General features: G+C 32.0%; 2 protein-coding genes across 2 annotated transcripts; one reads left to right on the top strand and one right to left on the bottom strand.

Annotated features, from left to right (window-relative positions):
- Positions 1–816: 816 nt before the first annotated feature.
- On the top strand, positions 817–5,272 carry LOC148271510 (uncharacterized). Its single transcript, XM_088241305.1, has 2 exons — positions 817–918; positions 4,816–5,272. Exons 1-2 carry the CDS (start codon positions 865–867, stop codon positions 5,170–5,172), a joined length of 411 nt encoding a protein of 136 aa, XP_088097431.1. The 5' UTR covers positions 817–864; the 3' UTR covers positions 5,173–5,272.
- A 1,738-nt stretch (positions 5,273–7,010) lies between these two features.
- Positions 7,011–7,471, bottom strand: LOC148271509 (uncharacterized). The gene has a single exon (XM_088241306.1). The coding sequence runs from the start codon at positions 7,442–7,444 to the stop codon at positions 7,118–7,120; it is 327 nt and encodes a 108-aa protein (XP_088097432.1). The 5' UTR covers positions 7,445–7,471; the 3' UTR covers positions 7,011–7,117.
- Positions 7,472–14,571: the final 7,100 nt, after the last annotated feature.

The following is a 14,571-nucleotide window of genomic DNA, read 5'->3' as shown; positions in this document are numbered from 1 at the left end:
CCTCATCCCTAAACCTTCATATTGTTAACAATATTTAGAGTTTGTGTAAATTTTTGTAGACAAGGACTGGATTTAACTCCCTGGGGAGCTATTTATATTAACATATTACAACAGAGATGAAGAACATTTAAGAGAAGGTAATATAGAAGTTCAGGCATCTACAGGGCTTATGACCTGTCAATGGCTGGTTTAAGTAGCCACTTTACACACTGTGTAACATTCACCATTCTGCCTATATTTGAACATCTATATTCCTTCAATTCTTCCATCTGTTGATGTTTGTGAAGTTAAAGAGCTGAAACCTTTATTTATGCTGTTGAGATTCATCTAATTGAATTATTTTACCTACATACTAGGCAACGCCTGAAAATGTTATTTGTATGTAAAGTGGCCACTTAAACCAGCCATTGACAGGTCATAAGCCCTGTAGATGCCTAGACTTCTATATTACCTTCTCTTAAATGTTCTTCATCTCTGTTGTAATATCTTCATATTGTTGTTTTATAAAATATATTATTTTTTTCTTTTAACTGTGTAACATGTGTTCTCATTACATTTGTGAAAAACTTCATCTGGATGTATGAACTATTTTTAATATTCTTTTTGTTTATACAACAACTGCCGTTTTTCCGAAATAAATTTTAAAAAAGATATGTAGAACGGTTGGTTTTTCAAATAAAATTCTTAGTTTTTACCTCTATGGTCATTTTCAGGTTAGTATTATAATTTCAGTATATGCGGCCATGATACAAACCATTTAATTTTTTAATGGTGTATTTGGTTCATATAAATATTTTGAATATGATAATTATCGCTAGTCACTGGTTTAAATTTTGACTGTACTGACGTGAACTAACACACAACATGAACTCCATCAACTTTTTCGCATTAATGTGTGGCGTGTTAGCTGTCGGAATGGTAAAAATCACAATTATTTTCATTATTTTTAGAATCACCCGTATTGCATTGTGCTTTGAAGTTGTTTGTTTTATTTCATTTGATTTACTTCTGAAATGCAGAACGGATAGGTTTTGAGAGAGACTTAAACTTAAAATCTTCCGATTCTTGCAGTCCATGGCCTGACTGGCCAGTAATAAGAAACTCATGAGCACTGAACATATTCCTATTCGTTTTAAAGAAAATTTCTACGGAATAGAAGTGAGACATTAAGAATAAAAGCGAATATTAAAAAAAGAAAGTACTCTATTATTGTTGTCCATCTCTCTTGTAATTTACTACGACCTAGATTTTAGAACGACGTCATCAATCAGCAGAACTCGCCAAAGAAAACTTGTGACCTCACACGCAAAGTAATTTCAAAATTATTAGACTTTAAAAAATCATAGCGTTTATAATGCGATGCATAAAAACATGTTTTTTTTTTTATTTTGGCGTATCATAATACGCATAATAACAGTTAAAGACATTTTAAATTTATCTCCTGCTTGACTTTTAACTTTAAATTTGATTTTTAATTTTGTCTTTCAATTTTAACTTTTTAATTTTAATTCTTAATTTTAACTTTTAATTTAAACTTTTAACTTGATTTTTATTTTAACTTTACATTTTAATTTAAACTTTTACTTTTAATTTTAAACATTTGATTTCAACTCTTAATTTATACTTACCTACATCTACTACCTGCATCGAATAATTTATTGTTGGTTGTGATTTTTTTACAATTAAATTGAAATGTTCATGGAAGCAGAGAGAGAGGGAGGGCTTTACAATGTCTTCTCCTTTTTATGAACTTTTTATGTAATATTTTTATTTTTACTTTTTAAGAATTAAATTATTTTTCCCCTATCCTCCAGCATTCATTAGTGTGAAATCTGTAATTGATCTTACTTTTTTAAATTGTTCTTTTGTACCCTGTTTTATATAAAGACTGTATGATTTCATTAATAAATAAATAATAAAGTATCAACCCATAAATTTGTTTTTGGGAAATTCTTAATTTTAATTTCCATATTTATTTCTCTTAAATGTTGTCTATCTCTCTTTTAATTTGTTAATATTGATGTTTATAAAAACGACCTAAATTTTAGAACGACGTCACCAATCAGCACAACTCACCAAAGAGAACTTGTGACTTCACACGCGAAGTAATTTCAAAATTACAAGACTTTTTTTTTCTTTATTTTAATTTTAGTAAACTGGGTTACATGTGAAAAACCACTTTATTCATGTGAACTTTGTTTACGTTGTTGAAAACTTTAAGCAGAAAATTTATGATTTTTGGGGAGGGTCAACAGAGTACTGTTCGTGAGCGATGAAGCACCCTTCCAACTCAACGAAAGTCAATAAGCAGAACTGTAGGTAAAGGCTGAGAGAAATCTCCGTTCTATCCATTAAATCCTTCTTGTTGGTCCAATAATGAAGTGTCTTTGATCCAACCAAAAAGTCTTCAAACTCGATTGGTAAAAGAGGCGATCGAGATCTACGTACAAACATCCCGACAATAGAAACAAAGATGATGATGCGTTTAAAATCATCCTGGTACCTTTTTATTATTAATGTTACATTTGGATAGTTTTTATTGAGTCATTCTTGGAAAAATCGCCTCAAGGGCGCTGTACAATAAATAAATATCCCAGCTCGTCTTGCATCTAAAAAGTGCATGGACGGTTGAGGTTTTAGTTTTTCCAATAATGATGTATTACAATTATGATATAAAGGAGCCAGATAACATCACGTCTTGCAGCTACATAGCGCATAGACAGTAAGAAATCTAGCCCCAAAAAAGAAAACAATAAAAAAACTGAACAGATAAAGCACCGTTTCAACACCATTGATAATAATTCAAGATCTTGGAATGCTTTTTGATAACAAACTTAAATTCAACCATCACATTTCCAAAAAAGCGTCCAAAATCTGTGGATTTAATATGCAAATATCTAAGCCATTCAAAAGCCCAAAAATTGCAATTACATTGTATTTATCATTTGTTCGTAGCTTGCTTGAATTTAACTCTATGGTCTCCTAATTATAATATTCATATAACGCGGATTAAATCGGTGTAAGGCAAATTGTTTAAATCGTTAATATTTAGAATTGGTTCAAACACTTTCATAATTTATTATTATGATCGTCTAGAGTACTTTCATATCTTCAGTTTAGAACTCAGAAGGATTTTGGCTGGCTTGATACTCTCGCACAAATGAATATCTAACTGTATAGATGCCCATGATGTCCTTGCTCAGATAAACCTTAATGTACCTCACCGTAACTTGCGTACCACGGCTGTTTTTGTCGTCGTGGGAAATTATAAAACTAACATCGGATCATATCGGATATTATCACACCTGACTCGCGATGACACACTCGCCATGTCCGCCTAGATAATGACATAAATACTAAATACCTTTTGTAAAGTTTAATACATTTTAGGATTGTTTAAATTAAGTGTTCTTATATATACTAATCAATGCCAATCTGTCAGAGCTTCCATAAGTCTGTTGATTGGCTTAAAAAAAGAAATCAAAAAACAGAACAAATCAGAATATCCGAAGGATAGCTTTCGTAGATTTTGATTAGTTAATGTCACACGTGTGGCTAACAGGCTGTTTGATAATTCTTGGAAGATGGTGATGCCCATGTGAAGTTACCGAGGGGAAGGATGATGCCTATTGTTACAGTGACTTTGTATCAATTTCGGTCTGTATTATTTCGTTTTATAATGGGGACGCAAAGTTCGAGTTTTAAAGAAATAACATAAAATTGTAGACTGTGAAGCGCCACAGATTTCAAATTGGCAAGCTGTAGACAGCATCGACTGCAACACGGTACAAATCCTTAGTACCTTATTATTACCTTATATTTTTATATTCACCTGAACGACAGCGGACCACCCCGCTATCACTGTTTATTATTAAACAATTTAATTGCAACTTAAATGAATACATCTTACTCATTCAATAATCGTTTTATAAAAGTTAATTGCGGGGGTGACAATAAAATTCATTTGACAAGCATTGTTGTGACGAATGTGAGATTGTGACAAGGTTTGAAGAAAAGAAGAGATCGAGTGATTAGTATGTCACGATCAAGTCCATCAAGCAAGTATTTGATGGACTTGATCGTGCCATGTCTTTTTCAGTCTTATTGTTTTCTGCATCCATCAACATTCGCATCGTAGATCCTTTTAGCCGTTCTTTGACTGTCTATTTGCTCTACATATCCAAACCAACGCAGAATCCCTTTCTTGATTCTGACGATAACGCATGTCTCAGCCTTACATAGATCATACATCGTTTAAATCACGTCTGAAGAAACATCTCCTTTCTCTTCCTTAATCTCTCCTACTTTCCTGTTTTCTGTTTTTTTTTTTTTCATTAAGTAATGGTATTGATTTTAGATAATTTACAAACAGATACATTTATGTCTATTTTTAAATATTTATTTATTTAATTTATTTATTTATTTACACTTTTTATCAAAAATACAATTTTACGTTCACTTTGCCCAGCTAACAAAGGTACACCCCTTTCTAAGCTAAGCAAGCTATCTTTAGATGTTTTTTTTTATTTTCTAAAAAATAAAAAAAATATTTTATTAAACTCTTATTTGGTAACTAGCCCGCCAACTAACAATTTACATTATGCACAAAAAGCTAAATAAATTTATTAAAAAATACATTGTTTTACCACACATCGGCTTGAGGGATTGCATTTCGATAGCATTTAACCTACGTTCATTATTATTTTTCCAATTTCATACTTCGCTCTCATGCATTAGAGTTGGTACTAGAAGTCATTGTGAACTGCTCCGCAAAAATAATGGAACACTATAAATATTTACTAAATATGCTTACAGGCTGATACCATCCTTCAAAAATCCGACGTTATAGCTGCTCAGGGCAAATGCGAAGATAAGGCCGATCCAGATGTGATGCTGGTTTACAGAGTTCGCGAGGGAGATTATTCCATCGACGACCAGAAGATCAAAGAGTACGCTTTCTGTGTTTGCAAGACACTAGGTTTGGTAGACGAAGACGGAAAAGTCAACAAGGAAGCTGTCCTTAAAGTGATTCCTCCCCAGACCGACGCTGGGACGCTGTCCGCAACTCTGGAGATATGTAGCAACGAACAGGGAAACGGCGTTGAAGATAAATTCTGGAAACTTCTTGGCTGCTACAATCGTGAACATCCTGGAGAAATCCTAATTTTGTAAATTATTATCAAAATTTGTTGTACTCACTTTTTTACCTAATAGTATCTGTCATTTAAAACGTTAAGGCTTTAAATAATATCACTCAAATACGTACGAAAAATATTGTGTTTTCTTTCCTCTGAAACCAAACGATCCAAGAAAAAGTAAAATGTTTATGTTACTGCATAAAATAGTGGAAGAGGATGTATGGATTAAATATTTGCTCTGCAAAATATGACATAAAAATTTCTGGCTAAGCACCAAAAACTTTTCTGCGCATTTGTCGATCTGCAAAAAGCATTTGATAGAGTTGACAGAAAAACATTTTGGAAAGTTTTATCGGAGTATGGAGTGAATCGTAACCTGAAAAAGACTATTGCGTCACTGTACAAGGACAGCACAGCATGTGTGAGGGTAAATGGGTCATTCACATCGTGGTTAAACATTCCTAAAGGAGTCAAACAGGGATGTGTAATGTCGCCATGGTTGTTCAACGTATACATCGATATACTTCATCGTTACATAGTTAACTGTCTTCTGTATGCTGATGATGCCGTTTTTTTTGCTATCAGCAGAGAAGGCCTGAAATTTTTGGTAACAAAAGTCTACGATGTATGCAAGAAGAGCGATTTGCTAATAAATGTTGATAAATTGAAAGTTATGGTTTTTGAAAGGGATGAAAATATAACTAAATGTGAGATCAGTGTGAACGGATATATTCTGAATCAGGTAGAAGAATTTGTGTATCTAGGAAGTATGTTTACTAGGGATGGAAAGACTGAGAAAGATTTTGAAAGGAGGGTGAGAGCCGGTAACAGGCTGAACGGTGTACTGAAATCTACCTTGGCAATCAAATGTTTGTCGCGAGATGGAGTTCTACTGCTGACTCTAATGTATAGGAACGAAGTATGGACATGGAAAAATAATTATGAAAGTAGTTTAAATGCTGTTGAAATACGATTTATCAGGCAAATATCTGGTAAAACGTTCTGCCTATGTTTGATCATTTGTATTCCTTCAGTTCTTCCATCTGTTGATCTTTGTGAAATCAAAGAGCATATTGATGCGGATGAGATTCTGACTTTCTGAATTCTGATTGAATTCTTTCACCTTCGTACTAGGTATTACATACTTGACATATTTAGACTGGATTCAATCCCCTCGAAACGACTTTTAACACAGTTCTTGCCTACAAAAATTTGGACGGACAAAATATTGTTGACAAAACCAGCTGGTAAAAAGAAAGTAGTATTTTTTATTTTATTTATTCATTCAATCGTAAAAGTCCATATGAATAAAAATTAAGATACATAAAAAATAAATTAACCTAATAAATATATAAACCTTACCAAGCCACCTTTTTGTGGCTTGTTGGTGAAGTTTATCGACATAAATATTAATCATCCGTACAAATAAATATCTTTACATAAAAAGTTTTAGTCAATAAAATAAGTAATTAGACTGATTCCGCTCATCAAAAAAAGAAAAATAATAATAAAAAAATATATAATGAAAAAGTTTAATACATATTAATCAAATTTGAACATAAATTTAATTCAACAGAGAGGGAAAACATTTTTTTCATTTCAGAAGGGAATATGGAAGTCTATGCATTTACAGGACCATATTCCCTTCTCAAAAATGTTTTTCCTATCTGTTGAAATAAATTTAAATATGAATAACTCCCTAGGGAGGAAATCCAGCCAGTCTGCAAGCATTTGGACATACTCAAACATTGTCAAAGTAATTTTATTTATATACAAAAAATATATCAACTATCCACAAAGCAAGTGCTACAAATATCCAAAATAGGATACATCATTGATGAAAATGGTCAAATTTAAAAAAAACGAATTTCATGAATTGATAGATTTATTTTCAAAAATATATATAAAAGGATTACAGAGTAAATATAATTCGAAGAGTAATATTTACTCGAAGGAGATTGCAAGAAAGTTGTATCAATTTACAGGGCGAAGATATCTCCAGGGTACTGCTTGTCGTAGCAGAGCAAAAGTTTCCAGAATTTGTCTTCCACAGTGTCTCCAGTTTGCTCGTTACAGGCATCTACAGCGGCGGAGAACTTGGCTGGGTCCGTCTGAGGAGGGATCACCTTCAGGCCAGCTTCTTTGTTGATCTTACCATCTTCAGTAGCGAGGCCCAGTTTATCGTACACGCAGTATGCGTAGGCCTTTACCTTGTCATCGTCTATTGTGTAGTCTCCTTCGCGGAGCCTGTGAATCAGCATGAGATTCGCCATGCTCTTCACCTGGCAGATACCGCGGACTGCCATAATCCCGGCCTTCTGGAGAACTGTCTGGCCCTGTAAATAACACTCATTCTCATGTAGATATCAATTAAAACTAGAATTTTACCGTACTCCAAAGAAAAACAGAACTGATTCAGTAGAACATTTTCAAGAGATAAACGTTTACGGGAAGATGTTGAAAGAAGTATGAAAGCGGGTAACAAAATGAACGATGCACTAAGCACAGTAATTGCTTATAAAAACTCGTCAATTGAAGCTCGACTGGCAATCAGTGGCCAGCCGTGATTTATTTTATGGGTAATCTACAAAAAATGTTCATTAATTTGTACCTACATATAAGTACATAATATTATGTAAGCAATATAATTATTAATTACTTTTTTTTTCTGTGGTTCTGTGAAAATCAACTCAAACAACAATTATTTTTAACCACGTGAAACACGTAGACTTATTTTACACTATTCAAATACACTATTCAAGTACAAATGTTTATTAACGAAATACCACAATAACATTCAGCAGTAACTGTCAACACTGAACACTAAACGATTACTTATTAGATGAATAATTCCAAAAACGGCCACTGTGAACGCCACATGTTCTATGTAATTCATAATATATCAACGGTATCCTATAAATAAAAATAATCCTTCGGAAATAATGTTCAAAATACTAGTTTCCAAATAAAGAATCTTCAAATAATATTAGCAATCTGCAAGCTTGTTTTAATACTAAAAAACCTGACATGGGTTAAAGATGTAAGATATCGTGTACTTTTTTGTATGGAGTAATACGCTGAGGTAATTGGCTAGTTTCATCGTTCACTGAGAACAGGCTGGGCGTACTTCATACATATTTTTTGTAGAAAGACATAAGCGCCATAAGCGGTGGTGGTGATTTAAAATAAATTACAATTATTTTATTTATTTTCCCATAAATATAGTTACTATTTAACATTATTATTGAAAGTCAAATATACTGGTAAGGTGTGCATAATCACTTATTTAGACAATTCGCCCCTGCTGACAACGCACAAAGAAGTTGTAGTTTCAACGCTTATGTTTATGGATGTGAAACATGAAACTGGCAGAGGAAGGATGAAAGCAGAGTAAACGCGGTCGGAATGCGATCTTTTTTACTTTGACGAATGACGACAGCAGGTGGTGAAAACTGATACATGTAAAACTGATAAGATTAAGAAAGGGTCATAAAGATGGTTTCGTTATGTAAAACGATAGGATGAGAAAAAAAAAGTATAACAAATAAATATCTCGAGAACGAATCACAACGTCGAACAAGAACGACCAAAAAAAAAATGTTTTTTTTTAAATTTATTTAATTGTAAAAGTACAAATAAATAAAAATTAAGATACATAAAAAAGAAACACATCTAATTTATTTATTTATTTTATTTGGGATTTTTACAGCTATTACAATACTAGAGCCAATAAAAAAATCAACAGTAAATCTAATAATACATAATATATAAGAAAAAAGTTTACGTAATTGTATGTGTGGGATGTTTGTATTCATGTGTGTGTATGTGAATGTATGTATGTGTGAATGAATGAGGGAGGGTGTGCATGTGTGTGTGTGAATAAATGAAGGAGAGGGTGCATGTGCGTGGGTGCGTAAGAATTTTTTTTTTAAACTTGTAATTATATTAAAAGGGGTACAGGAAAGAGCTTGACAGGAAGTTTGACTATGAAAAATTTTAAAAAAAGTTTATGCCTACTTTCGAAACCTTTATGTTAATATTTTAGTCAAGAAATTGTATAATTGTATTTTTTGAAAGTATGGTAAAATTCTAAACCTTTTTCTGAAGAAACGCATTTTATTTAAAAATTTAATTTATACCCACTGCTGAATTAATAATGTGCAACGAGTCACATATAATAACGGTTAATAGGTAACCACAAAATGTAGTGAATACGATGTAATGTCAACAATAAAACAAGGTAGGTATGACAATGCGCGTACTTTGGTTCAAAACGAACATACAAATACATATTTATCTTCACCTACATAATATATAATAAATACAAAAACCTTACCAAGCCACTTTATGTGGCTTGTTGGTGAAGTTTGCTTATACGAGTATTAAAATTGATTCTACTTTCAGATGAACATCTTTACATAAACAATTACAGTCAAAATAAGGAGCAGTAGTTAATCTGTATCTCCTCAATAAAAAAAAATCAAAAAAGTAATTAGAAAAACAAATATATCATGATAAAAATATTTTATATGTAAATAAAATTTTAACACATTATTTAATGAAAATTAATATAAAAACTCTTGATTAAGAAGCCAATTTCTAATTTTATTCTTATTACATATATTTATAATTTATTTATTTGTTTAACTTTTTGTACATAATTTTATTTGTACATTGGCGGGCTTATTTCCAAATGGGAATTTCTTCCAACCAACCAATAAAATAATAGTTTTATTTTTATAATTCAAGTTACAGAACAAATTGAATAGAAAATAAAGATTAAAAAGCTTAATTTAAAAAATAGAAATAAATGTATTTATTACTTGTAAATTACCTTAAATAAAAACTTTTACTCAAGAGAAAAAAGGAAAAAAGACGAAAGGAGGAGAGATTAGATGTTTTTTCAGAGGTGATTTAAAAAGAGAAAATGTAGTAACATTTTTGATGGTGGATGGGAGATGATTCCATTGTCGAGCCGCATGAACACTATATGCGTTAGAGAAGAAAGAGGAATTGTAGACGGTTATTAAAAGTGCCTTGATAATGAGAACGAAGAGGTAAACCATGAACTGAATGTGAAAAGGCTTGGGATGTATGTCAGGATACGCGTGTTTGGTAGCCTATCCTCTCTGATTACCCATACGGGAAAATGGCTTGATAAAAAGTACTAGTTATTATTTAATGAACACATTTTAAAAGTATCAATTTTTCGTTTAAAGCATATTAAGAAAGTGGAGAAAATATAATTTTTGAACGATTATCAATAAAATCGAAAAGTTTGCTATTTTTGGTTATTTTAGTTTGGGTGTATGTAATTCAATATATCTTTACCTGAACGCCTGATACCAGACGCATACCACAAACAGGAGGCTGAGAGAGTTCATCTTGATGCTTTGACTGCCCAAATGATATTGGGTATAGAATATTACCCACTATTTATATGACTGTAGACTGAAATTTTGATATATCTAAACTAATTGTCAATGGTCTGACTTTGCAGTTTTTCCAATGTAAGTTATTGCCGCTTATTTAACCCTCTCGGAACAGTATGGCTAAATTGTTGCTGTGCGTTGTGGACAAAATCAAGAAAAAAGTCTGCATTGCTTTAGACATGTAGAGTGAATGGACAGTAAAAGGACGGCTAAAAAAATGGTAATTATTATAAAAATAAAACTTTGTTATTCGTCTTACACAGTTTTTATTATTTTACAAAAACACTACTACAGTTTCGGGAGAGCACTCCTTCCATCGACGATAAAAAACTAATATTGTAAACACAGAATATTTTTTCATTTTTATTTAGTAATAACAAATTAAAATACAATATTACAACTAAATACAATTTTTTACAATAATCAAATACATATATTTACATTAACGTTTCCCATTACGTAAAAGAAATAAACAATTCTTGTGTACTTGTGTACATGCGTACATTCTTGTGTGTTGTTTACGATGTCATTGAATTTAATCAAAACTAAACAAATTAATCTTCAAATTTATTTCAACAGAGAGGATTTTTGAGAAGGGAATATGGAAGTCTAAGCATTTACAGGCTTTATGACCTGTCATTGGCTGGTTTAAGTAGCCACTTTACACACTGTGTAACTTCACCATTCTGCACATGTTTGAACATCCATATTTCCTCAACTCTTCCATCTGTTGACTTTTGTGAAGTGAAAGAGCTGAAACCGTTATCACTTGGGTGAGATTCATCCGGCTGGAACCAAATCACCTACTAGGCAACGCTTGAAAACATTTTCTAATTTTATACTTCTTCTTTTCACCAGGTAGTTAATTCAACAATGTTTGAATATGTCCAAATGCTTGCAGGCTGGTTAAAGTGGCCACTTTACACACTATAAAAATACTAGGTCGTAAATATTTTTATCAATAACCTTTTTCTTAAACCGGGTATAAATAGTTACATTAGATATAGTTATCCTTGGTATAATATATATAATCGTACCAACTATGCCCAGAACTCTCCTCTAATTCGCTTGGCGCGTAATAATAATGTATTTTTCAATAACATAGACATATTTAAATCTCACTATTAAAATAAGAAATAAAAAACTATTATATGAAAAAAAATGTTTCTTTATAACTAATATAAATTTTTACATCATAAATTAAGATGTTTCTATTCACTCATATTAAACACACTCACCCTGTCCATAAACCCACCCTCACACCCATATACACTTACACACAAATTTACATACCTACCAAAACCGAACTCCGCTCACTTACTCACGCACCCTCACACAAAAAAAACGCGCACATGTACTTCTATGAATTTATATCCAACTGAACTGGATTTTATTATTGTATTTTTATGGCTTTATTTTGTTTTTTTGCAATGCTGTATTTATTTTTTTGTATTGCTGTTGTTTTCCTGGAAAACAAAAAAATAGGTTGTTTAAGGAATTCTAATTAATAAGGCCCTCTTTCTTTTAACTTCATTTATATACTTATTACACTGCAGTTCAGAATGTTATTATAAAGATAACAGCCCATGCGGCGTATAAATAAATCAATTATTTTATTTTTCGCATAATTGGGATTTTGGATTTAAAAAAAAATAGATATTAAAATAATGAAAAACAATACACGAGGCGGACGTCTGTCAAGTCCGGAAAACACAATCGCAACTGATACTAACCCCGTTTCCGGTCGTCTCTTTCGTCCTGCGAAAATAATGAAAAGGGTTCATAAAACAGTTTACTTAGTAAAAAAAATCAGCGTAACTAATTGCAAAACATTTTATTTTTCTTCGTAGATATAGACGAAATATTAATGGATTAAAAAAAATCCAGAAACCGCATACGCGCATCAAACAGAAGGGGACTAAACTACTCCTTATGGAGTAGTTTACGTTTCGACAATCAAAAAGAAACAGGATATGATCACATTTTTACGTGTAAGTAGTAAATGCACGTGTAAGTAGCAAATGCAAACTTAAAAATTTTAATTATTTTTCCATCTGTCAGATTGTCGAAAAAAACAAAATCGACATTTTGTTAGTGTTCCTAATACCCTAGGGTAGTCAAATTTTTACGCTTCTTTGATCATCTAATAAGAGAACTAATGAAAATTGGACCTCTCGAATAAACCACGCCGTGGTGGACATTTGACCGACATTATCTTTAAAACATAAAATATTATTTAGCATGACAAAATATATCCGTTTTTTGTAAAATGAAATTTGTATATTTTTAAGATCAAAGTTCATTAATTAAATTACTATTATTAAATGACCCTCGACTATCTTGTCTGTTGTGTCAATAAATGTTTCCGCGTGTACCGTAAAATTTCAGAGAAATTAACAAATTACAACAGGATGGAGAATACCTTAAATAAGGGAATATGGAAGTCTAGGCGTTTACAGGGCTTATGACCTGTCATTGGCTGAAGAAATATAGATAATCAAACATAGGCAAAATGGTGAATGTTACACAGTGTGTAAACTGGCCACTTAAACCAGCCAATGACAGGTCATAATCCCTGTAAATGCCTAGACTTTCATATTTCCTTATTTAAGGTATTCTCCATCCCTGTTATAATTTGTTAATCTTATAATTATCTTAAATTTATATTATGATAATATTGTTTGCCATCTGGCAACATTCGCAGTGACTTCACGCATACGCGGGGTAAAAGTGGGGAAAAGCGAGTGGATTTTTTGACACAGTCCGATGTATTCAAATATAAATCTACGCTCCTTCTGGGCTATTCTTAATTCTATGCGAAATACATTTAAAACTCAAAATCGACGATTTGTGGGTTACGACATTATACGTCGTAGGGGTCGATATATGGACGGGTTGAACAATAATGATACTTCTGAATGCTTTGTGTGGTTTGGTGATTGTTTCTTTGTAGCATGGGCCCATTACAAATCATAGGCTTTGTGCCTGTTTTATTGTGATCGAACATTGTGAATATGACATTAAATAGCCGAAACTTCGACCGGGTTGGAATAATTGCTTTTAGCTTTTGTCGAAAGTAAAATGTAGACTAAAGGCTTTGTAGTTGAAACAATATTCGTCGTAATATTGAGAATTCTGTCTACCTAGATCAAAATTTATTTATAACTTAAGACAATGACCTTGATATTGAAATATTCCAATATTGTTTTCGCGAGAGCGCAAATTTTCATTCAATAAAAAAGGTTATTACGGGGCTTTATAACATAAAAACCTTTTTTTTAAAATAAACCTACGATATTTAATCCGGGTTGTGGTCGCGTGGTAGTATTGTGGACTCACGGGCCAAAGGCACGAAGTTCAAATCCCACTCTACTCGATTTCCTTTTTTCCAGCACAAGTTATTTACTGATGATTATGATAAACTATAAATAAACTTATGAATGAAAATTCTTGGTTTAGTTTTACATTTTATTATTTTGACCAACGAGCGCTTTCGCCTAAGTAGGCACCTTCAAGACTGGACTTCAAGATTGATAAGTTTATTTATAATTTATCATAATCAATAACTATGGAGTTTTATCAAGAAATATCAACAAAAAACATCAATATTATCGAGTTATTTACGAGTTTTAGAAAATAGTCTGCAAATTTAAATGTTTGAAAAAATAATAACTCAAGTATTTCTCTTTTTTTTTTTTTAAATACCTATACTTTCCATATGTATACCACTTTTTTTCTCAAATTGAATGGTTTGGGTGGGCAGATAGAAACAGCCTTAAGGTAATATGCCAGCCCTTATGCATATATGTATATGTTTGTATATACTGTGATTATATGACTTACTATATCTCATTGTTTTGTTTTTTTTTTAACCACCATAGGCCAGGGGTGGTATACCAAACGCTCTTGCGGCCATATTATCTCGCGTATTTAAATACAAAATACACGAGAAAAACGGTTTTTTTTGTGCCACCAAAGCGGTTGAGAATAGCACCTCAAGA

The sequence above is a fragment of the Micrasema longulum genome, unplaced genomic scaffold, assembly GCF_059751315.1.
Source record: "Micrasema longulum isolate JH-2025_06_02 unplaced genomic scaffold, ASM5975131v1 h1tg002828l, whole genome shotgun sequence".
NCBI classification, from domain to species: domain Eukaryota; kingdom Metazoa; phylum Arthropoda; class Insecta; order Trichoptera; family Brachycentridae; genus Micrasema; species Micrasema longulum.
The sequence above is the reverse complement of the archived record's forward strand: the minus strand, read 5'-3'. Positions and strand labels throughout refer to the sequence as shown.